A 25,789-nucleotide genomic window follows, 5' to 3' on the forward strand; every position below is an offset into this window, starting at 1 on the left:
CCAGGGGGCCTTTCTGGACCACCTGTATCCCAGCCTAGCTTAAGTGGAGTGGTTTAGTGTAGGGTTAAGAGCAGACTCTGGAATCAAATTGTTTGGGTTCTATTCACAAGTGGCTTAGAATTCACTTCTTCAGTGTGTGAACTGCGGCAAGTTATTTAACCTCTCTATGCCCTCATTTCCTCATCTGTAAAATGGGTATGTAACAACAGACTTGACATCAGAGGGCTTTTATAAGGATCCATTAGGCAGGTGCTTAGCATAGTGCTTCCCAGAGTAAGCTCTGAATATGGCTTGGCTACTACCATTTGGCTCCACGGCTATTTCTACTTCTCAGGTTCCCAACACTTATGCCTAGCACTATATGATTATTCACTCATCTTCATCCTCCATCCCAGAGTAAAAGCTAAGACTTAAACCTCTATAAGGTCTAGTGCCAAGGGCAGGGCTGGACCCCCAGTATCTGGCTCAGGAACCAATGGATCCATGAGGCCTGGAGCTTTAATGAGGGCCTCATGTTCTATGCTCAGCTCCCCTGGGATCTGCTGTCTGGCCCCCAAGAAATCCCTTTGCCTTCTGACCTCACCTTTGCCATCCTTGAGTGTGGAATCACCAGCCCCTTGAGACTTTTCATTCACTAACAGCCTATGACTCATTGGGTAATACATGGCACAATCAGATTCACTCGCGTCAAACCTGAACGTATTTGGCAATTTTACAATTTCGCGTTTCCCTTCTCTGAGAAGAAAGATTGAGTGAAACTAATGGCTGAATAATGGTAGTTCCACTGGAATTTTCCTCCATGCCACTTTGATTTTTCTCAGTCTGCGGCCCTAGTTCAGGGCGGGATTTATAAATCACCCAGAACATTGTTTGTGGTTCTGAGTTGCCATGGGATATTTCCAACCCTCCCACCTTGGTTCCCAGCAAGGGGCCTGGCTCACAGTGGATGCTCTGAAATGTTGGCCAACTGGATCTGGTTGTCTGTGCCTAGAATCTGATCCCCTTACCTCTCTTGCCATCTTGTTGCTGCTGATCATCACGTGACCCCTTCTCCAGGCTCCTTCCCTGTTGTCAGTTATCTTTGGATCTGAGCACCTGAAACAGGACAACGCAGGGAGCAGAAGCTCTGAATCAGTTAGATTGGATGCGTGAGTGCTGCTTTTGTTGTCGTCATTAGTCTGAGACAGATCTCCAGGGAGCCTAGAGCTCTACCTACTTTGTGTGGTTTATCATCCACTCTGGTTCAAAATTTTATGAACTGCTTCACATCTTTGAAGTTACGGTAGAACATAAACCCTTAGCTGTTTCACTCTTTCCTAAGGATGAGTGGTATAATAGAGGTCACTCTCAGGCGGTTTTCTTCCAAGGCCTCACGCCACAGTCCACGTCCCTGTGAAGTTCCCCTGAAGAACCCAGCCCTGAAAGCCCTCATGTCTTCCTAGGTTTCTTATCCAGTCAGCAAACTGATTAGCATTTCTTAAGTTGAATCACACATGGGACCTCAGACAAAACAGCTCATATCCTTTGAGCACTTATCGAATGCCAGGCGTTCTGCTAAATATTTTAGATATCTTATTCAATTCTTTCATCAACCCCAGGTACCATTATTATCCCATGTTACAGATGAGAACATTGAGGCTTAGAGAGATTAAAGAAGTTGCTGAATGAAATATGAAATATCATGGACTTGTAAGAGATAGCATGGGGATTCGAACTGGGGCCTGCCTGAGTACAGAGAACTCAGGCTTTCCTGGCATGCGGAGCCATTTCCATCACTGTGCTAGCTTCATTCTAATGTGCAGTAAGAGGTATGCAGATGCTTTGCTCTGTATTTGCTGAGTGACCTTGAGTGAGTTACTTAGCCTCTCTGTGCCTGTTTCTTCAGCTATAAATTGGGAATTCCCTGAGGACAGAGCTCACGATACAGCTTGTTAAAGAGTAAATTCCAGGCCATCGGGGTGGCCTGTGTGACCCTCTGAGGGAAACCCAGAGAGGAAGGTGATTTATTCAGCTCTTGTATTTGGAGGCCTCCTGAGAGGAGATGGCTTTTATGCTGGGCCTCAATGAGCAAGTATGCAGGGTGTGTCCACATAGGAAAAGGAATGAGTGGTGATGTTGGGGAGTAATGGTGAAGGGATGCTTGGGTCCCTGCCGGGATGGCATTGTGGGGGAAATGAAAGGTGACCCTGAGTGGGGAGCAGATGATGGAGGCCTGAGCTTTGTCCCAGGGGAGCCTCGGGACAGTTTTCCTGATGGAAATGATGACAACAGCAGCTAACAATGGGGGAAGTGCTGTGATGAGCACATCACCAGGATTCTCATTTCATCCTTAGAAAACTGAGTCCAGGATGCGGAAAGCAAAAGCCTTATCCTTAGCAGCTGGCATGAGGAGTACAAGGGAGCCAGGTGCAGTGGTTCACACCTGTGATCCCACCTACTTGGGAAGAGTGGCCTGAGGATCACAAGTTCGAGGCCAGCCTGGGCTACATGTCTCAAACAAACAAACAACAACAAAAAAAACCCAGAGTAAGTGGTATATAATGAGCACTGAATCTGTAATCAAGGAAGTCAGGTACAAATCCCAGCTATGAGCTGTCTGACCACAGTGAGTCAACCCTGCTGATGCTCAGCCTTTTCAGCTCTAACATGGAATGAGAGCACATACACACACAGATGCTCTAAGGATTAATGAATTCAAAGGATGTGAAAACAACTTGGGCCAGTGCCTGACACTGACTAGCACTCCATCCAAGCTGCATCAGGGGCTTGGAGAACCTGGGTCCTCATTATCTGGATCAGTCCTCTTCGTTCTTTTCTGGGGAAAGATGATACTCTCTCATGCATAATAAGCAAGTGCTCTACCACTGAGCCACATCCCCAGCCCACTCTCAGTCTTATGCAGGCAATTCTGCTAACAGAGCCATAGAAACATTTCCCTGGCTCCATGCCCCTTTTATATTCTATGGTCATGTCTAGCCCTCCTATGGGGAAATTCCAGAGGTGTTGCCACCCTCAGTGAGCTCTTAAAGATTGGATCTCAAGTTGGACTCAGTGGCTCACATCTTACAATCCCAGCTACTCAGGAGGCTTAGTCGGGAGGATTGCAAATTCAAGGCCAGTGTAGACAATTTAGTGAATCTCTGTCTTAAGATAAAATAAAAAGGACTGGGGATGTAGTTTAGCACTCCTTGGGTTCAATCCCCAGTACTGCATAGAAAACAAAATAAAACAAAACAAAAACACCACAAATTGCATCTGAAGCAATTTTTACAAGTTGCTATTTAGCATGGTCCTATTTTGGTTGATCAGTTCTATATAGATTGCTTTTAGAATTAACCATTGCAGCCATCTGGGAAGGCCAACTCCAAGTGGCCTGGGCTCACTTGACCAAAGCTGGAGGTGAGCCAGGTCACATCAGTGCAGTATTCCTGTCATCCTGGCTCTGGCTCCTGGAGAGACCTGAGTCTCTCCTTCATCCTCCCTGAGGGTGGCAGGTCTGGGAGCACAGTGGGGGCCACTGCTGTGGCAGAAGGCTTCAGACTGGCCTGATCTGAAGAGGGTTGTGGACACATAAACTCAGTGATGGAATCTGGGATTCTTATCACTATTTCAAAACGTTTCAGGGTGAATATAGGTCAATGAAGGAAAAGAGATTTCTTCTGTCTCTGACTTTTTTGGAGCCCCCCCAGCAGCCCTCTCTTTCCATGCATGTTTATCCCTAAACCAAGTACTGACAAAGAGAATGGGATCTCTTCTTTGGCTTAGGCAATTATTTAGGGATGAAAGAGATATTGGTAGGGGTGACTATGGGGTCACCTACGAAATCTATACAAACAACCAAAGTGGGAAGAATAATTGAAGGAAAAAAGGATTAGAAATGACTTACTCAACTTTCTTACTTTACTGATGGGGCCTCTGAAGCCCAGAGAGGGAGAAGAACCTCCCAGGGCTCACAAAGCAAGTAAGGCCAGAGCTGGAACTAGAACCCAGGTCTGCTGGCTCCCTGTGCTTTTCCCACTGGGGCCTGACACTGACCTGCCATCCTGGGGTGGAGCTGTAGGGATGCAAGAGGTTCGGTAAGGGCTCTGGCTTTAGCCCAGGCTCTGTAGAGAAAGGGGACTTTCAGCAAAGCTAGAGGCTGACCCAGCAGCTCTAGCCTGCTTTCCCTGGGCTCCTCCACTTCCAACTGTGGTTACATCCCAAAGGACACGATGCCAAAAGGGATTTTGGAGATTCTTGTATGTTTTTATCTTTTTTACCTCCCAGTGAGCATCTGCAGACATAAAGTGCATGATGATTTTTAAAGAAACAAATCAGAACCCTCCAAGAAAAATGCAAAACCCCTGAATCTGATGTGCTCCAAAGAAAATGCAATGGGTTTATGATCTTTTAAGACACACAAGAGACAGCTTTCTCCTGACAGATGGGAATGCGAGGGTATTTTGCTTCCTCCCTCTTTGCGTTACCAGACCTGATTGTGTAAAGCTTTTAGCTTCAAAGCTGGGTTGTGAATAACATTGGTTTAACCTGAAATTTAAAGCCAACATTTCTTTGCTCCCTGAGATGGGGCTTCCTGCCCCTTGCTCCCCTGAAGCTAGCTTCCAGAATGTTAATTCTAAGAGCCATGGTTGACTAAGCCCAGCACTGGGTCTATTACAAATTATTATTTGATTTGGAGTAGAAAAAAAAGATTTAAAGATACCTAGCCCCCTGTATACCTTTGTACTTTTGCCCATGTCTATCCATATATTTAAGCATACCATTCATGTGGTGAGTTTAGATTTTTCTCTATGGAATAAAATGGGTCTGAGTATTTCTGTAGCCTGCCTCCAAAACCACATTGTCCAATTAAGTGAGACAGAATCTTTGGAGTGCAGCAGAGAAATGCTGCAGAAGCTTACACTGGAGGTCTGGAGGTTCAGACTTGCCCTTGTGTACAGGATGATTTTTGGTAATCAGTTTCATAGCTGCCTCTGAGCATATAATCTGTTTGCATGGCTCATATTCACTATGCACCTACTGTGTGCAGCTTTTGGAGGCAGGTCAGCACACCCCTGCCCTCTGAGAATCGTACTTCTTTTTGTAAGAGTACTTGTGGTTGATACCCACACCTGTCTGAGTCTGATTATTTTGCAGTTAATATTTGTTTCCTCCGCCAAACATAATTCCAGGAGGACAAGGTTTCCATCAGTTTTTGCCTATTTCTGTATCCCCAGCATGAGTGCTCACTATTCTGGTTGACAGATGAACGAATGAATAAGTGAGGTCAGGTAAAGGGATCCTGACATTTGTAGACCAGATGTGCAGCAGTAAAGTGGTTATCACAGGTATTACTAATTTGTTCATTTATTCCATAAACTTTCCCAATGGAGGAGATGGAGATGAATTACCCACAGTCTTTCCCCTGAAGGTAGATAATGCCCCATAGTAGGTGTGAAGGCCCAGGGGACTTGGCTCCTAAGATATGGAAAAAATGATAAGAGCCCTAGGAATAGGAGAAAGAGAACCAGCTGGGGCAGGAAGGAAGACATCTGAAAGAGGAGGCATGCGTGCTTGCAGGCTGTGTCTGTCCATGTCAACGAGGAATGGTTTATGTCCCTTATGGGCACATTGGATCATGTGTGGCTGACACGCTGACTCTAGGGCCAAACACCTAAAAATGGAAAACCCTGTCTTTGCCAGCCCCAGGTCTCCACCAACAGATGCAGTTGGAAGGAGTTTGGAAAGCATGACCTGATGTAAATGAGTGAGAAATTCAGGCCCTGGGATGGAGGAATATGGAGAGTGATTGTTTCCTTAGCTTCCTCCCAGGAGTCCCCAAAGTTCCCTCAACAAGGTTCAGATCCTCTCTACCCCTGCCAGCCTCTAAAGCCCTCCTGGGGGCTCTTTCCTCACTCCTTCTATTCCTTTCATGTCCATTTTTATTTTATTTTGAGACAGGATCTCAATTGCAATCCTCCTGCCTCAGCCTCCCAAATAGCTAGGATTATAGATGTATGGCACTATCCCCATCCTATTTTATTTTTAAGATTTTAAAAAATATTACCTGGAAGAGAGTAAACATTTAATCTGTATTTGTTAAGTTGATGAATACATGATTGTGTGTTTAGGAGTGTCCCAGGCCTTCTTAAGGAAATGGTAGACTTGAGCCATCTTTCTGTACGAAGGGATGGAATAAATGTCACTTTCCTCCCCAATAAGCAAAAAAGTGAGGGTGCTGGCTGAGGGCAGGAGCAAGAAGAATGGTCAGGGTCAGGACCAGTCCCTGCAGAGGTAACTATTCTCACCTCCTAGTTCTCTGCTGACAGTGTTTGGTCACTGAGCCACCCTATGTGTTTTTATGGGCAACCCATGGAGGGTGTATTAGTTTTCTTGTCACTGAGACATAACACCTGCCACTTGCAACCTAAAGGAGAGGTTTGTTGGGCTCACAGTTTCAGTGGATCCAGTCCATGGTTGTCTGGTGGAGGAGAGCTATTAACCGTATGACAGCCAGAAAGCAGAGTGAGAAGAGAGGAACTGGGGACACAAATACACTCTTCCAGGTTGCATCACCAGTGGCTTCTTCCTGACCAGGCCACCCCTCCACAGCATATTCAGCTACTGATGAATACAGCATCCCCCTGACCCAAACACAGAGACTTTTGTGGAACATTTAAGATCTAAATCATAACAGAGGCTGTGGCTGACTTTCAAAAAGCCAAAGCAGGATGTGGCCAGTCCTCTTCCCAGAAGACTCTATAGAAGGAGGCACAGGTCCCAGCCAGGTTGCTTGTACCCATAGTACGTGTAGTTTTCCTCAAGGAGAAGGTCTCCGAGGCCCTCTGTGCATACCCTTGTATTGACCCAGTGCCCTGTGCCTTTACTTTATGCTGGGCCCCACACAGTAACCAGACAGTGACTTTTCTTGCAGAGGCCCCGAGTTGAATTTCCCTCCCTGCCTTCCTCAGTGGGGTGAACCTTTGCCCTTCCAGAGCCCAACCTGTGAATTCTATGGGAGAGAGAGGGTTAGAGCCCATCTCTGAGAGACAGCCTGGTTGGCTAGGAGAGGCCTCCCTTGAAGGGTAAAGTGGGGCACTGGTGACAGAGTAAGATCTTAGTGGGAGCCGGGGAACTGGTTGACAGGAAGGAGCCTTCATTAAGAGTTTGGGCATGGTTGGCAGGATGCAGGCTGGGGAGTTTAATTAAGTAGATAGAAAGAAGTTTCTTACACATGGATGTGATGGGCAGGGAGAAACTCGGGAGCTCTAGAGACTGAAGCCAAAGTCAAGCTTTGCCAGGACTGACTGGAACCAGGATGACTGGGTACAACAGTAGCTGAGCTGCAAGCTGAATTGCCTTCCTGAATGTGTGTGAGTGTACACATGTGCACATATGTGTGCACAACAATGCAGAAGGCTTTTTTGAGAATACACTCATTTGGTGGATGCTTGCCAATGGAAGAACGCTGCTGGATGGATAGCCTGGGCTAGAGCTCCACATCCTGCTAGTTTTGATGACCTGTGGGCATGATCCCCATGAGGATGGACCATGGTGGAACAAGAGGCTCTGGGGACAATGTCTTGTGGACAGGAGCAGGTTTCTATCTTGTAAAAGGCCAGTGTCACAGGCTACCAGAAGGACATAGGTTTTATGCTGAAGACATTGATCAGAAAGACCAGCTTTCACCTTGGCTCACCCGTGTCCAGAGGGTGTCTGATCATCCCAGCTATGGCCTAGTCTATGGTAATCTTCTTGTGTCCAATTGATATGGGACTCTATTTTCTCAGCAGGATTGTGAGAAACTTCTTTCCCATAGAGGATGCTGGGCTCCCTAAGCCTATTTGGCTTCCGTGGGAGCTCTGAAAGCCCAGTGCTCATAAAAACACCCAAAGCTGGTATCTTTGTTCAAAAGTCAGAAACTTCACTGAAGTTGCCCCTAGGCAGGACATTGGCCTATAGCTGAGTCTCAGTGACATGATATCCCAGTGCTTCATGCTGTTTGGTTTGGGCTCATTCCTCACATGGGTGGGTTTTAACAAGATCTATGACATCTAGGGTAGAAGTGTCTGGCAGCAGTAGGGGGCTGGACAAGGCCTGGGTAAAGACGCCTTTCAGTATAAGAGCTGTCCCATGGTGGTGCCCCGTGATGCCTCAGCAGCATGGGCAGGTGCCCTGATCTGGGCTGGGTTTGCACAAGGCTCCTGCTCAGCCCTTCAGGGGCCATGTGGTCCTCAAGAGCCCTGGGGAGTGAGGAACCCTGAGGCCATTTTCTAGCAGGGAGCACTTGTCCTGGGTGCTTGTTTTCATTTTGAAATGTCCAGCCCAGGAATCACAAAAGATATTTCATCCCATTTGTTTTTTAATTGATAATTCATAGTATTTTCTTTGAAATGTTAAGCATCACCACTAGAAACAGTATGAATATCTAACCCTACAGAATACACAGAGTATTTAATAGTGTACTTTCTTAGATTCTGAACTGTCAATACATTTAAAGAGCTGAAACAAAACAAAGTCGAACAAAAGAGCATGCTATGAAAAGTCTCTCTCCCCCTCACCTCCATCTACTCACTTCCCAGGTGATTGGCCAGTGTAACAGTTCCTCACATACCATTCACACCCGTATATAATATGTTCCATGTAATGTATGTTGTGTAACAGAAAAATCAGACTTTCTATGTATTCATATAAGTATATTACATAGAGTCTTATTTTCTTCCTTTTTACATGAAATGTATATTATACATACCATGCTGTATCCTTGCTTATCTTTCACATAACAGTGTATCATAAAGATCTTTCTACCCTGATCTGAAGAGGGAGTCCTCATCTTTTTTGCTGCTTCATTCAGGGGTTACATTGTGGACATATGCCAGAGCTTATTTAACCAATCCTCTATAAATAAACTTAGGTTGTTTCCAGTCTTTTGCTCCAATAATCTTGAAAATGTATCACCTTCCATGTGTAAGTGTAGCTGTAAAGTAAATTCTCAGAAGTGCCATCATGCATCAAAGGGAGTGTGCATTTGAGATTTTGATAGCTTTTGCCAAATTAACTAGCACAGGTGTGTGGCCACTCCCACCAGAATTGTCTGAGTGTCTGTTTCCCTGCAGCCTTCCCAGCCCAGTATTTTATTGACTTGCCATGTGATGTGGTAGCTAATGTCCAGGTGAAGACATCAGTTCTAGGAAAGACTATAGCCCCAAGGAGGGTCTTTAGTACAGGAAAGGTAGTAAGTAGCACCTGGTGACTAAGTCCCTGTGTCAGCCTGAGCACTAATCTTCAGCACTAATGATAATTTAATGTCACCAGGTCTCTACTTTCTCATCTGTAAACTGGAGAAAATGATAAGGTACTATATTAGTCAGTTTTTTTGTTATAATAATGAAATAACTGGGTGGGTATCTTTACAAAGAAAAGAGGTTTATTTAGCTCCTCATTCTGGGAGTTCAAAGGTATGGTACTGGTTTTGGCTCAACTCTGGTGAAGGGCTCATGGTGATGGCACCACAATGGCAGAAGTACTTGCTCAAGAGGGAGAGATCACTTCACCAGATGGGAAGTCAGAGGGAAGGCAGGGGCCAATCTTGTGATCTACTAGGCCCCACCTCTTAAATGTCGCACCACCTCTCTACTACCACACTGAGGAGCAAGCTTCCAACACATGAACCCCTGGAGGACAAACTTAAACCATATTCAAACTATAGCACATACATTGGGGGGCAGTCACTGTGAGAATTAGATGAGATGACACATAATAAAGGGCTTTGCACAGTGACTGGCATGTGGCTATGGGAGGCTGGCTCTGCAGTCACTAGTAGGTGACGTTGGCCCAGGCAGCCCCTCAGTGGAACTTCTGTTTCCTCTGGTCAAGCCAAGAGCTAGGTTTGAGGGTCTCTCAGGCTCTGACCTATCAGTCTCTAGCAATTTGTCCAACTTTCACTCACCTTTCTTCTCTCATGCTCATCAAAGGTATTCAGGAGTCTCCAGTGCCGAATGGTCACTCCCTCCCGGGCAGAGATTTCCTACGGAAGCAGATGCGAGGAGACTTGTTCACGCAGCAGCAGCTGGAGGTGCTAGACCGAGTATTTGAGAGGCAGCACTACTCAGACATCTTCACCACCACGGAGCCCATCAAGCCTGAGCAGGTACAGCCCACGACTCACACCTGCTACCACCGTGCAGGCTTGGGTCCCTCTCCTGAAGGCAGAGCCTCTGGCAGGGTATGGGTAAGAGCTCACCAGGTTCAACTCTGAGTGGGCTTTTCATTGTGCTTGGCTGAACTTGGCCATCACAACATCCTCTACAGTCAGGAGGATTTATCTGGGGCCCTGGCTTGTTGTCCTGCTGCCTCTGTCTCTGGCCAGTCAAGGGACATGTGATTTGTCTGGCTGCTCTGCCATTGCTGAGTGGTGTCCTTTACCGGGGCTCTTTGGACAGGGTGAGTGTAATCTTCTAGGCCACGTGAGGTTGTCTTGGGTCATTATCCTATCAGAGTGAAGGTAAAAAATAAACCCAAAATGTGGCCTGGGTTCTCACCTGCCATAAACAGTGTCATGGACCTCACTGTTAGCCTTCTTGTCAGGTCAAACTGTCATGCTTTTAACAACTGGATCCAAGAGACAGGAGATGAAGAAGTGTCCCATTGGACAAGCCTGGAGGTTGGAGGAGAGGGAAGGAAGCAGGAGGACCACCCTGGCTGCACAGTGGGCCTGTTGTCCCCAGCTGAGGGGCAGTCACTTCCTGTGGCCATAGACATAATACCAGAAAGACCTCCAGTAAGAGACTCTCAGTGCCTGAATAAGGTCTTTAAAGTACCAGCTTCAATTTAGGACAATATTTCCCAATGCCCCATCTGTGCCAGGCCCTGAACTAGTTACCTGGAAACCATGGGCAGCTTAGTTGTGGTTTTGGCCAGCCAAGAACTGCCCTCTGATAGGTAAGTCTGAGAGACCCTATGAGCAATAACTTTGCTCAGCACTTTACCAGCTGGTGCCCGTGGTGAGCACTGGCTTCTCTGAGCTTCCTCTAAATGATAATTCTATGGTACTTTGAAGTTTGTCCAAAGAGCCATTTGAGACTGTGCAGGCCATGGACAGGCAAGGTTCTGGAGGAGATCTTGGGTACACAGTGAGCAAGGTCCCTGGACTACCATTTTATGATGGCCTGGTGCTCTGTGAGCAGTTCCTATGAGGGCTTTGACAGACCATTTAGCCACTTTGTTTTCAGATGGGGAAAGTGAGGCCTGGAGAAGCAAAGTGACTTGCCAAAGCCCAACCAGCAAGTCATGATTTCACTGAAAAAACTTAGATGTGTGTCTACTTTGTACATGGCACTAGGGATCCATTACTAAACAAGACAGGTTTGGATCTGCCCTCAAGAAGCCTATAGACTTGTAAAAGAAACACAAGTAAGAACTACCCACAGAGTTGTGGGATACAGGTGGATTTGGTGCTGAGATATCTAAAGTTCTCTGAGAGTCAAAAACAGAGGCTGAACCATTTTGGAAGGTGTAATGGAGCCTAGAAGCAAGCATACTGAGCACTGACTGGTTGGGCAGAGCAAAGAGAAAGGATGCAGTGGTGAAGGGAATGTGCTTGGCAGAGCAAACAGCAAGTGCAGAGGCCCTGTGGTGAGAGGGAGAGGCAGGAGGAGGAAACAGAGAGCCAGCTTGGTTGGTATTCAGGGAATGGAGTGAGAGGTGATGTTGGGGACATGGGCCTGGTCTTATGGACTGGGGTGGGGATACTGGTCTTTTCCTACAAGTCAAGTAAGGCCTCCCACTGGAATGGTGTGGTTGTGTGTAGTAGACAGATCTGATACCACACTCTGGAGCCCAGGCTTTGGGAGCAGAGTCTGCCTCCATCACAAACAGCCTCTTTCCTTGAGCGATGGTGATAGCCACATTTCCTTTGACATAGGAGAGAAAGAGGGAACTCTCTCAGGATGAGGCCATCCTTTCCCTCCAGAATCCAGGAGAAAATCTTTCTTCTAGCTGTTGACAAGAGCATACAATGCTAGGGCTCGTTTTGTAGAAGCTCAGAGAGGGGACAGAGCTATCTGAGGTCGCCCAACGAGCATGTGGCAAAGGGCCAGGGCCCACGCTGTGTACTCAGCCTGACCTTCCAGCATGAAGTGCCAGCACTCCCATTAGGCCCCTGTTTATGTGGCACCCAGACATTCGGTGCTAGAAGCTCCCTCAGTTTTTCTTTTTCTTTTTTTTTTTTGGTACCGGGGATCAAACTCAGGTCCTTGTGCTTGCGAGGCAGGCGACGGAACCACTGAACTAAATCCCTGGCCCATCCCTCAGTTTTTCACATGCTCCTTCCAGAAACCAGAATCTGAATTCTACTTCATTTAACTTAGGATGCCCCAAGAGACGGGGCAGAAACTGCAGGGCTTCATAATCAGACCCATCCATGTGCTCAGAATCCAGAGTTACCCATGTGTTGATTCTCTCACTTGCTTAGAGGCTCATGGACTCAGTGTATTTATTGCACATGGGCCATGGGCCTGGCATAGTGCTTGGCACTTGGCGGACAGAGGCACGAGCCACACATCTGCTCTGCCTACTGTCTCAGGACAGTGGGATATGGACTTAAAAGACAGAGGAACAGAGAGATGGTCCTCTGGGTCCAGATGAAGTATGAGGGAGAAGGGGAGAGGGAGACGTTGCCTTGGTGGGAGCATCATGGGCAATAGTACGGAGAGGTGACATCAGTGGGGGTCCTGAAGGGCAGGCATGATGGCCTCGTGTAGAGACAGGGCTCCAAGGGGGAGGAGACCTGAATTGCAAACTCTGTGAGGACTTCGTTGATGGCAGTGTCCTTCAGAATCCACGGGAATGTCTGCGGGCCTGTGTCCGTGTGGGCTCTGAGGCAGGGGCTGCAAGCAGACCGCACAAGGGATAATGACTGACTCAGTGTTTTCTGGTTAATCAGCTTCACCTCCCATAATGTGCTGTAATGAGGAGAGATGGGAGGTGAGGCTGCAGGGCCACCTGCACACACACAGCCACTGGACTATGAATGACATACCCTCGCGCCCGATTCCCCATCTCTTTGGTCAAATGACGGCTTGAGCAAGGGGCTGCAGCAGGGAAGGGATGAGTATCAAGGGTATACTGTTTGCATCCTCTTCTGCTTGCTGTCTGCCAGGTGAATGTCCCACGAGCCTTGCCTCATGAGCCCAGGGTGGCATGGGGTGGTGGCACCAGGAGAGGGCTCTGAGCTTCTGGCTGTGGAGGCTGGCCACCTCTTCCATTTGTGAGCAGATCAAGCTGTCTGGGTTTGTGTCTCTGTGACCTGGTGGCCTGGGTAGGAGCTTGCTGTCACCTTCGTGGAGTAGCCAGGTAGGGAAGAAAGAACCCCTCCTGGTGTTGGAGTTGGGGTTCTTGATCTGAGTTCTGATCTGCCCCGTTGAGCAAGTCAGTTTTTTCTGGGTCTCAGTTTCTGTATCTGTGGTAGGATAGTAATCACAATTGACAACAACAGCAGCGATTTAACAATGATAGCAGAGGTGCCCCTCACCTATGCATGAGAGTGGTCAGCTTTCAAAGGTCTTTTATGTGCAGTCTCTCATTGCACCCTCTATTTAAATGTCTTCCAAGCAGGCTGGTCCAGCTTGGTGAGCTCCATTGTCTGGAACTTTTTCTCCAGATTGTTCACCCAATTTTAAGGTTCAGGAAGTTTCCTGGATTGTCAAGGCCACAGTGCTTGGACCTCAGGATCTTCTGTCCCATGTTGTACAAGGCGGCTCCATGGGCTTTCATGGACCTGGAGTGCTTGAGGAACAGTTTTCTGACTGTCCTTTTGCAGCTAGAGTCTGCTTGTCCTTCTGGGACCCTCAGAGTCTTTCATTGGCTTAGAGAGGTCACATTCTGCCAAATCCCTTACCCTCTTGGGTCTGCTGGGAAGAGCATCCACACTGAGGGTCAGGCTTGTGCTAGCCATGGTCATAAGCTCAGAGGTCCCTGCCTCCTGTTGCTGATTTCCCTGCCAAGTTCTGCCCTGGACAGGTGAATCAGTCTTGAGTTTTCATAGGGAAACTTAGTAAACCCTTTGCCCTGGTGGAAGGGGTTAATGGAGCCCCACTCCTACGGCAATGAAACACTTCCTTTTCAAAATGGTTATTGAAAAAGCAATTCTGTTTTTCCTACATGTGGAGTGAGTAAAAATCACCTTGGAGGAGCAGAAGAGGGGAAAAAAAAGATGAAGAAATAACCGCTGGTGGTGAGAGAGTGTGTGCACGTGCATGTGTGCGTGCGTGCATGTGTGTGTGCGTGTGGCCAGCAGTGGAATCTGTTTCAGTAAAACTCGTGTTGACACCGTCATGGGCGCCTGCCGGCACCGTGGCAGAGCAGGTCCCTCCTCTGGCCACTGCAGGAAGGCCTCTGAGCACAGCCTGCCGTATTTACTCTCAGCAGACTATTAACCAACACCAGGCTATTAATCTGGCTTTTGAGCCTTCACTAAAGCCCATAAAAGCTCACAGTTGTCAAATGGAGTTCATTTTAATTTCCTTTCAATCACAGTAAATTATTCAGGTGATAAATCAGCTGGAGCAGCCTCCTGGCTGTAATAGAAACCCTAATTCCTGGCTAATTATCCAGCCCATTGCTGCCAACAGATCAATACGGGCACAAAATGGAACGGGCCCAGGGCCCTCCCTCCCATTGGACCAGAGACAGAGAGACAGCTGGGGAAGGGGGACGTGCTGCTGACCTCCTGGGAAGTTCAAAGGTCACAAGGGGTTAAACTGAGAGAAGGCCTGTCCCTTGTCTAACAGAAAGTCACCAGAAATGCCTCCTGCTTTCGTGAGCTGCTTTGCCCTCTGAATGGTGGGTTTCTCCAGGCTGGCAGGCCTAAGGGATTCTGGTATGACCTACTCCTGTGGGCACCCTTTTCCTGGAAAGGGGCTGGATTGCATTGCCCAGCATGATTGAGGTTGGTCACTGGGGGTGGCCTCAACACCCACCATGAATTAGAAAAAGGACTGGGTACTGTGGGGAGAAAGGCCAGGCTCTGGACATGTTTCATTCCTCCTTGTCCTCCCTAGCTGGTCTGTGTCTTACCACATGGAAGTGGAAGAGGGAGAGGAGGGCGGAGAAGGCAGGCGTGCCAGGCTGAAAAAGGGGAAGGCCTCCAGGAGGAGGTGCCATTAGTGCTGTGTGTTGAGGGAGGGCAGAGTCAGCCCTGTTGGGGATGCTAGCCAGTTGGCTGGTGAGGTTGTGCTGTGCAGAAGGAATAGCATGGGCAAAAAGGCGGGAGGATGTAAGTATGGCAGGAAAGTGCCAGTGGGTTTAGGTGGTCTAGGTGGGCTGAGTGACAGGAAGTCAGCGACAATGGGCAGGAGAAACAGAAGGGGACACAGGCCCCAGAGGGGTGGAATGTGGAGGTGAGGAGGTTTGACTCTGCTCTGGGGGCAGAGTGACCCAAGGGGCCCTGCGTCTGTGGCCCAGGCTGTTTTGCCCACCCTGGAAGCAGCCTTTGCTGGGACCTCTTGCCTCCGGGCCTATCACTGCTGCTCCTGTAGGATCTCTTTCTTCCTTCAGCCCATTCTACACAGGAGCCCCTCATGGTCTGCCCCAGCCCAGACCTTCCTCCTTCTCATGACCCTTCGCTGCCCCATGTCCCTTTGGTTGCCCACAGAAGCTCTGGCTCTGGCCAGGCCTCATCCCTCAATGACACACATGGACTGGGCCACTCCTAGACTAAGGGGCATGCTGACCACAGCCTTCCTGTCCTAGCACTGCCGTGTGCACATATGCCTGTGTATATGAGCAGGCTGAGTGCCAGGCATGGCTGTTTGCACCTTGGTGGCAGGTCCTGCAGTCACTATTACTTTCTTCATATTGTTCACACTCTAAGCTCCTGCTCACTGTTGCCCTGCATGGAACTTTCCTTCACCCTGTTTCTGGATTTTTTGGTACCGGGCTCGAACTCAGAACCTTGCATTTGCAAGGCAGGCACAGTGCCACTGAGCTATATCCCCGGCCCATCCTTCAGACTATTTCTAAACCCTACCCTGTGCAGGCCCAGCATGAGCCCCGCCTGGCCCACGAGGCACTGACCCATCAGCCTAAATCCACTTGTCTCTTGTCTGAGCTTATAAATGTTTTGAATTTTAATCATTGCTGAAGTAATTTTCAGAGCTATTGTGTATTCGTTACTTACCACGTGCCTCTATTCTGTGGAGAACTTTACTTTTCCCATCTTTTTTGGGGGGGGGGGGTTGGTACTGGGGATTGAACTCGGGTCCTTGCGCTTGTGCAGCAGGCGATGAAACCACTGAGCTAAATCTCCGGCCCTTCCCATCTTCTTATCAAGTCACAATAACTCCCATCATCCCATAGTGCAGACAGGACAACTGAGGCCTTGTAAGATTAGTGCAGTGGCTTAGCCAAGGACACACAGTAAGTAAGTGCAGAGCCAAGATCAGAGCCCGGTTCCCTGGCTCCAGAGCCCAGATTGTTGATCACTGGATGAGCCCAGTTGCAGCACAGGCAGACTGTCACTGATTCTTACAGGGGGGCAGTTTCCTAGAGATACAATCTACTTATCCTGAGACCTCAGCATGAGTTAGTAGGTCTGGGGTGCCCCTCTTGCCAGTGTGGTCTTTAGAGGAATGAACGAGGTCTAAGGTGGTGACTGTACTGTTCTACTCTGAACTGGTTCTATTCCTCTCACTTGGCCTCCTCTCACAGCACTGTGGTCAGGGTCAAGTTCCTCCTTTACAGACGAAGTAGAGTTTGTTCAGAAGAGCCAACTGAAAATTCTTTCATAGGAGTAATTTGAGACACTGGGGCTGTTTGATCTGAAGAAGGGAAGACTTGAGATTGTAAGCTGAGAAGGAGACAGGTTAGTAAGAGAACCCTAATAGCCAACCTTTCAAATAGTAGAACAGGTCTACTTGTGAAGTAGTGAGCATGCAAGTAGAATCTATCTTTTTCCATATATGCTGTATTAGCAGTTTAAGAATCCGCTGAGGACTTGATTAGCTAAATACCGAGATCTTTCTGACTGAAAGAATGATTCTAAGACAAGAGGAGTCAGAAGGGTCTGGTAAGAAGAGGGGATTGGGAAGAGGAAGCAACAAAAGAGAAGACCTTTTACTCTGCTCCATGGAGGGCACTGAAAGGCAGCTGCCTCTAGGAAGCCTCACTAGGGTGGCAGAGCACATTGCCCCTAAACTATAAGGCTGGAGGCTGCAAGCTCTTGGGAAGCTGATGGGTGACTCCAGCTTCTCCAGTGGATGAAGCAAGGTTGGGGTTTCTGGTGAACCAGAGCCCAAGGTCTGGAGATTGGTGGCTGTTGTCAGCCTCACTTCCTGCAAACAGGGGCCTGTATCCTCTGCTTGGGAGTTCAGTGCCAGGTCCGTCTGGGGAGGATAAGGAAGGGGAGGATTAATGATAACCATGTACTGCCGACAAGTGCCACAGCTTGGGGGTTGGGAGAGCATAATGTATAGCTGAAGATAAAGGAATCACCAGTTAACCCCAGCATATACTTCTGAGGTAGAGTGTATATGATCTTCATGTATCTGATGATGAAACCAAGAAAGGGAGAGAGCAAATAACATGCCCCAAATGATGTAGTCAGTAAGACTGCTTCATCCTCCACTCCTTGCTTTTTGTGAGTATAGACACTCCTTTGAAGTCAGCTCCCTGCCCTCTGCAGGTGTGGACATCTCCTGGTTGATTGATTGATTGCAGTAAATACTTAATAACTTCAGTGCCAGTACTGTGCAAAGTTCTGGGCAGACTGGCAGCAACAAGGACAGACATGGTCCCCAAAATTTGCCTTATCATGATGGCTACAGACATTAACACAATGATCATACCAGTAAAAATGTTGCATCATGAATGATAGTTGAGTGTGATGGTGCTATGATGAGAAAGCCAGAGCGTGAGAGGAATAGAGTGGGACCTTGTTTAGATGGGGTCAGAGAGCATCTGTCTGAGAACGGCATCTTTTAGCTGAAGGTGGTGGAGATAGTGTCCCAGGCAGAGGGAACAACATGTGCAAAGGCCTGAGGCTGGAGAGACCTTGGTACCATAATCAGACGATGTCCCATGGGGCTGGTAAGCATGGGAAGCAGGAAGTGGAATGTGATGCAGTTAGTGAGGTGGGGAGAGCTGATGTAAAAGGACTTGTGGATTAGGTCGGCCTTGGGTTTTATCTTGAGAGTAAGAACCCTCCACAAGATTTTAAACCAGGGGAATGTCAGGGTCCAATCTAATAGAGGTCAGATTGGCTGCTGTAAGGAGACTTGAATGGATGGGGGAACAGAAGGCCATTGACAAGGTACAGGCAGTGTCACTGTACCCTAGGAGGTTACCTGTCCTATCTGGGCAGCCTTCTCTCCAGTCTGTGGGATTGCCCAGGAATTGTGGCTCTGTGATGCACTCCTTCCCCCCCCCCCCACATCCTCACCTCTAAACCCCTAACTCTATAGCCAGTGATAGGGTTACTGGAGTTGAGCTCAAACTTGATGCTGAGATTCCTAATGGTCAAAGCAAGACTGGTAGCACAATCATTTGTGTGCTACTTACTGTCCCTGAGGGGAAAATAGGCCCTCAAAGGAGGCTACTTTTTTCCCTGACACTTGGAAAAGAAAGGATATTTTTACATGGGTTTCCATTAGAGAGTCTGCAAGGCAGTGGCTATCGTCCTCCACAGTACATTAGAGGTCCTTAGCAGGCTTTGCAGGACTCTGCCTTATGGGAAAAAAGAAAGGCCACATGCTAACCAGTGACAATCACAGGCTCCAGAATGTAGACTTTCCAACAGCCTGACTTAAACTAAGAAAAGCCCCAGACATGCAGGCAGCTCTTCCTGGATTCTCCTATTTGATTCTTAGGAAGATGTGCTGCTGCCTTGGGGCTTGGAGATCATTGCCATACAAAGGAGGTGCCTTGGGAAAATGTTCCTCCTCTCTCTGCAGCTTGAGGAAGTTTCTATCTACAGGAAGCCGCCTCAGGGGCTCATCACCAGCCCAGCTTCATCAGCTCAACTCTTGATGAGGACAAGAACTTCATAGTTTACATTTGACTTCTTTGATGAGAGCTTGGTGTCGGGGGGACTTTGGGGTGTATGTGGAGAGGAGGCATGTGTTTTACAGATTAAAGAAGCAGATGGTAGGCTGGACACATTTTGTTCAGACTTGCAGTTTTTGCCACGCCACAGCACACATGGAGGGTGTTGATATTTAAAGGACACAAAGGATTTAACAAACAAAGGATGCTCATGGCTGAGGGACTTGGCCTGTAGACTTCGGCTTCCCCAAGTCCTATCTGATCACCCAAAGGCTGAGAGGCTCTGATATCTTGGCCTACTATTTGGGAAGCTTTTATGGGCAGTAAAAGTTGGAGTTGAATAGGGCCTTGAATCTTCTCCTTCACTCCTATTGGCTATGGCTGCCAGCCATGGACACATAAGCAAGGGACTAATTTCAGTATCTGAACAAGTACCCACATATTCACTTTGTGCCTTCTCAACTGTTTCTGGGATTCTCTGAAAACCCAAGCTGGGCAGCACACATTAAACCAGAAGAGACCAAGTTTCTGGTACATTGACTCTGACTCTGACTGCCTTGTGGAGCAGACCTGCCTGGGTTTTCCCAGGCAGAAAAGATGAAACTGAGAGAGAGGACATAGCAGCCCTTCCCGTGAAGTGGGCCTGGCCTGGCTTAGTTGATACATGGAAGCTGAAGTTCTGGAGGAAGAGTTCTGACCGTCAAGGCACAGCGAATCTTCCCCTAGAGAACGTGGAGCAGTGAATGCCCTGAGCTTTGACCAGGAGGACAAATTATTTCTATGGCAGGGAACTATAAGGGGGGTGAAGGGTGTGGTGGTACCAGGGAAGAGGGGACAAGAGTTCTGGTCCCAGTCCTCCCAGAATGAGAAGAGGAAGAAACAGCTTCCCAAAAGAATTACTAAAGCAAGATCTAACTTGGATGGCATCTTTCTTTGGAATGAGATAGTGACATGGTTTATTCTAGTATTCTTACTGTCTTGATCTCCAGAGGTTCTGAGTACCTCTATACCAGCCATACTCTCCCATAATCTTTCTATTATCGTCACCATCTCACAGAGACCCAAGGGAGAACATTATATAGGTTCTGTGGGGCTTCAGATTTTTTGGCTGTGGTGTTGAGAGAGATGCTTGGGCATGGATGCCCATTAATTCCTAAACATCTCCTAAGGTATTTTCTAAATAATTGCGTATGCTTTGTCTTCTTGTGGATCAAGCACAAAGATGGCTTCCCAAGAAAAATCACTGTGCTCATTTTGTAAGACTGGGGAATGTTTGTGAGACTATTGAGAAAGGTGTCATAGTATAAAAGCATGGGGCCCCCAGGCTTAGTAATGGTTTGGGGCTGGTCTGTCTGGGGTGTGGTTCTGGGTGGAGATTGGGCTGGGTCGCGCTTGAGATCTGTTCCAGCTCTAACATTGTGTGAGGGGTAAAACCAATTGGAAATCCATCTCTTGTTTTTATTTTGACTTGTTTACAGTTTTTCTTTCTGTCTGTTCTACTTTTTTTGATGGCAAGCAAATTCTGTGTATGTGGGGTTTAAAGATTACAAGTGAATTGTCAAAGAGCTGCCTGCACCTTGCTGGGGCGTTCTTTCATTCATTTATTCACTCATTCATCCAAGAAATTTTTACAGATATGCCATGTCAGTGACATTGACCATCTGTGCTACGCTGTGTGGCATAAAATAATAGCAATTGATGCAGCCAAAGATGTTATGTGAGAACTGACTTTGAGCAGAGATGTTTTCCCTCAAACAAGGCTAGCCAATATTCACAATTTTAAAAAGATAAGAGAAGAGATAGTTCCAGTCCCATACCTTGTTTGGTTTGAAGGTGCACTAGAAGTTTGGCTTATGGAATTTGGCTATTCATGAAAGTCTTAAAAATAAAAAATTTAAAATTTTTATTGGTTTGTAAATTACTTTTCCAAAAAGACCATAGATTTCTGATTCTATTAGAATGTCTTAGCTATTTCAGCCTCCCCTCCCGTTACAAACAATAGAAATATACTTATTGGAAAAGAATAACGAAAAGATATTTTTATATATACCTGAGGTTGAACAAAAGAGGAAAATCCTCAGGGGCTGGAAATTAAGAGGGAGCTCAGAGCCTAAACTCTGAACACATGAACTGATATTCTAGTGGCCTAGCGAGCTGGTCCTGGATATAGTCTTAGTGCATCAGAATCAGTATGATACAGGTTTTGGAATTATTAGAGAAGGAATTTAAAATAAGTATGATAAATATGTTAACAGCTGTCATGGAAAAAGTAGGCATCGTGCAAGAATAGATGGCAATGGGGCCGGGATTTAGCTCCGCGTTCCACTGCCTGCTTTGCAAATGCAAGGACCCAAGTTTGATCCCCAGTACCCCCAAAAAAGAAAAGATGGCAATATGGTAGCAAAATAGAGACTTTACTAAAGAATCAAGAAGGAATGCTAGAAATAATAAAAGCACAGTAACTGAAATAAAGAATGCCCTTAATAGGCTCATGAAAGACTAGATACAGCCAAGGAAAGAATGAATGTGCTTGAAGATATGTCAACAGAAATTTCCTAAACTGAAATAGAAAATGAAAAAACAATGTCAAGGAAACCCCCAAGCTGGGCTGGGGATTTAGCTCAGTGGCACCATGCCTGCCTCCTAAGAGCAAGGTCTTGAGTTCGATCCCCAGCACCAAAAAAAAAAAAAAAAAAAAAAAAAAAGAAAGAAAACCCCCAAGCAAAAACGGAACATCCAAGAACTGTGAGGTAATTTTAAAAGGAATAACACATGAATAATTAGAATACAAGAAAGGGAAAAGAAAATGAAGAATAAGAAATATTTGATACAGTAATGGCCAAGAATTTTCCAAAATTAATGAAAGAGACTGACCGTAGATATGGGAAACTCAGAGAACACAAAGCAGTATAAACATGAAAATATCTATGTGGAAGACTATCATAGTCAAATGTCAGAAAATCAGACAGAAAATCTTGAAATAAACCAGAGGTAAAAGCATATTTATTTATTGAGAAGCAAGTGGAAAAATTCTAGTGATTTCTTAACAGAAACCACACAAGTAAGAAGAGAGTGCTGAGAAATATTTAAAATGTTGGGAGAAAAAAATCACTAATCTGAAATTTTATATTCTGGGAAATTATTCTTCAAAACTGTAGGAAAGGGGCTAGGAGTGTAGCTCAGTGATAGAGCACATGCCTAGCAGGTGTGAGGCCTTGGGTTCAGTCCTCAGCACCAGAAAGAAAAAGAAGAAGAAAGGAAGGAAAAAGGAAAGACCTTCTCAGTCAAACAAAAACTGAGAATTATCACTAGTAGACCTGGCCAGCAAGAAGTATTGAAAGAAGTATTTCAGGGAGAAGGCAAATTACATAGGTCAGAAACTCAGATTTACATAAAGATGGGAGTCTAAGAAGAAATAAAGATAAAATAAGATCTTTGAATTTCTTATTCCTAATTGATCTGTCTAAAAGGTAACTATGTAATAATGACTGTGTAGCATTGTACAGGGGATTATGACACATGGATAAATGAAATGAATTGCAACAATGTTATAAAGGGCAAGAAGTTGAGAAGACAGTTCAAAGACACCTATACAACTATTGAAGAGGAATACTATTCTTTAAAGGTGGATTTATATTAGTTATGAATGGTGGCACACACCTATAATCCCCCCACTCTGATAGGCTAAGGCAGGAGGATCACAAGTTTGAGCCCAGTATGGGTAACTTAGCAACCTAGCAAGACCCTGCCTCAAAATTAAAAAGGGGGTGGGGATGTAGCACACTGCAAAGGCAGTGGGTTCATTCTTTCGTACTAAAAGAAAAAAGGTCTAGGGGTTTTAGTTGTCTTTGATCTCAGCCACATGACTGCCAGTGAAAACAAACTCTGGACTGTTCTCTTCTGGGTTGGCCAGGCCATATTTTTGGTCTGGGACTCCAAGTGGCTCCATCAACTTAAGAAGGATGCTGATTAACTGGAGCAAGACCAGAGGAAGTGACCAGGTTGGGGAAGGACCTATATGAATAGCTAAGTACTTTATGTACCTGGTACTGTTCCGAGCTCTTTCTGTAGCTACTCGCCTGCCCGCTCCATGCTCTGTGGGGTAGGCGGTGTAAAGGTTTTCCCATTTTACAGGTGAGAAAACTGAGAGGATACTTGTCCAAGCCACAGAGGTGGAAGCCAGATCTGAAGCCAGACACAGCCCAGGACCTATTCCTTGGTCCTCATTTATCCACTTATATAACCCCACTTCTCCACTCATGAGCCTGTCTTATGAGGAGCTGAAACTGTCTGGCTTGGAGGAAAGAAACTCTGTGGACACAAAGAGTGTGATCTGATTTCAGAAGGCCTCCAGTGAAAGCAAAGCAGAAGCAGCCTTCTTTGTGGCCCAGCAGACAAACATAGGACCAAGGTGGGCATTACAGAGAGGTGGTTTTCCTCTCTTCTGTTTTGGAGAAAGATGGATTTGTTGATCCTCTCCTGAAGTCTTGGATATGAAATAAGATGGAATGGATTTACTGAAGACTCACTGAGTCTAGTTTGAGTTTGGTGCATTTAAGAAGGTACATATGGTCCTAGGGCTCTGGCAGGAGGATTGACAATGCTGTCGTTTTAGGGTCACCAGGAGGGCAGACAACGTTAGCTATCTGTTGGTTAAACAGCCGTGAGCTCTTGGCAGGAGCTATGTCTAAGGTGAGAAGGCAGCACTTTTAGGAAGGAGGTCAGGAAGTTGAGGTCTTAGAGGTGGTTCAGGGCTAAATGACAGGATAAGGTCCTACCTGTGGTCATCCGTTGACCTGGGGCTGGGCCATGGAACTCATAGGCAATGGAGCCAAAGAGGTGCACCTCAGTGAGGTCAGGGGCAGGTGAAGGTAACAGTGGGAGATCTAGGGGGTGCCTGTCAGGAGGGAAGTAGAATTTCACTCACACTATGGGAGGTCTGGCTTGGGCACATGGCATGGACATCTGAGGAGGAGATGCTGCTGCAGTGTGGTGGAGCTGGCACTGGGGAACAGTGATCCCATAGGTCCCTGTCTTGCCCAGACAGTCCTGAGGAGAAGAGGGACATGTGGTTCCCATTGGAGAGAACTTCAGGGACCAGCATCTGGAGAACTGCTGGAGGCAGTACAGTGTCATTGATAAGACTATGGGCTTTGGAAGCAGCAGCTTGTAGCTTTGCAACCTATTATGTTGGCTTTGAGTGTCTTAGGAGACTGCAGGCTTACTCCAGGATCAGTGATCCTTGTCCCTGTTCCTGGATTTGAGCATACTGGTTACCATCAACTCCCTAACAAACATTAGCTTTTCTTTGTTGTGTACATAATTATTATTTAAAGCTTACTCAGCATCACCAATGCTTTAGCCTCTATTTTCTCATATGTAAGATAGGGATAATAACAGTGCCTGTGCCATAGGTGGCCATACCAGCAAAATGAAATGAGCATAGGGCTAAGCAGGGCCTGGGATTTAGTTCAGTGGTGCCGCCGCCTGCCTCGCAAGGTCAAGGTCCTGAGTTTGATCCCTGGTACAAAAAAAAAGAGGGCTAAGCAGAGGGTCCAGCCCACAAAATGCATTCAATAGTTGCTTTTATTATTGCTGTTATTGTTATTATTAATGAGCATCTTGCCATGTCAGAGTTTTCCAGGGCAGAGAGACAAGTTCACAGGGAGAAAGGAATCAGGACAACCCAGGCAGGTAGGGCTGGGAGAGGGAGGAGGGGATTTGTGCCAGGGAGGGAGGCCAGGAGTTGTTAGAGGGGGGAAGGAGAGCTAGACAGAGACCTTGTCTGCCTTCAGTGGTGGGATCTTTGTGCTGCAGAGTGGCTGGGAACTTTTTCCTCCCCAGGCTTTCTGATATTTTACTGTTTGCCTGACTACAGATCACACAGGCAAATGAGCTCAGGCTTCAAGGGGAAAATCCCATTAAAGCAATCAAAATAACAATTTGTATCACTTTCAGAACTTCTGCCCGAGGAGCTAAGAAATCCTTGCAATAAATTATTCATTCTGGTTGTACTATATGATTTTTCCCCAACAAACACCCTTCCCTATTTTCTTTTTGGTGCAACAGAGGACAGGAATTCTCTAGCCTCCAACATCTGCCTCAAAGGGAGAGAGGAGGTATCCACACCTAACTGTGTCTGAGGGAGCACCTGGCGGAGTTTGGAACATCCCTCCTTGAGGAACAGATGGGTCTGTGCTCTCAGGGATACTCACCGTTGTCACTCGTGTTCAGACTGCACTGTGCCACTCACAGAGCAAGAGCCCTGGAGTCAGCATGGGAGGCACTTGGTGGAGGTTATTTATTACTTTTTACGTCCTCGGAGAAAGTCTGCTTGATAGAGATGAGGCTCCTGAGCCACAGAGATTGTAGCCTAGGAGGTGCACATGAAGTGGGTGGGAAGAAGGGTGAGCAGGAGGTTGCCAGGTGGAGAGGGGGAAAGCGGATGTGGAGGAGCACGGTGTGGAGGCATGGGCATGGGTATCCTACCTGGGAAAAGGGGGTTATTTTGGGTGGTCAGGGCATGAGGTATGGTAGGGATGAGGATGGAAACCCCACTCTCTCCATGAATATTAAATTTATTAATATTCATTATAATTATATAAATAAGCACATTTAATATATGTGTATATAGCCATACCCATAACATACATAATAAATAGAATATAAAGGAATATGTATTAAATCTGGACAGGGCATATAATTAAATACTTTGTACTATTTCATTTAATTCTTATAACAAACTCTTTCAGGTAAGTATTTTCCTTACTTA

At 46.7% G+C, this 25,789-nt stretch overlaps 1 protein-coding gene across 1 annotated transcript in view; it reads left to right on the top strand.

Annotated features, from left to right (window-relative positions):
* Positions 1–25,789, top strand: part of Pax5 (paired box 5) — a 175,973-nt gene that overhangs the window by 47,626 nt on the left and 102,558 nt on the right. The window contains exon 6 of the mRNA XM_021251991.2: positions 9,954–10,129. Within this exon, the coding sequence (XP_021107650.1) occupies positions 9,954–10,129 (176 nt within the window). The remainder of the gene's footprint in view (positions 1–9,953; positions 10,130–25,789) is intronic.

The sequence above is a fragment of the Heterocephalus glaber genome, unplaced genomic scaffold (assembly GCF_053883595.1).
Source record: "Heterocephalus glaber isolate CG9 unplaced genomic scaffold, H.glaber_assembly_v1.0 deba00001481, whole genome shotgun sequence".
Lineage (NCBI taxonomy): Eukaryota > Metazoa > Chordata > Mammalia > Rodentia > Bathyergidae > Heterocephalus > Heterocephalus glaber.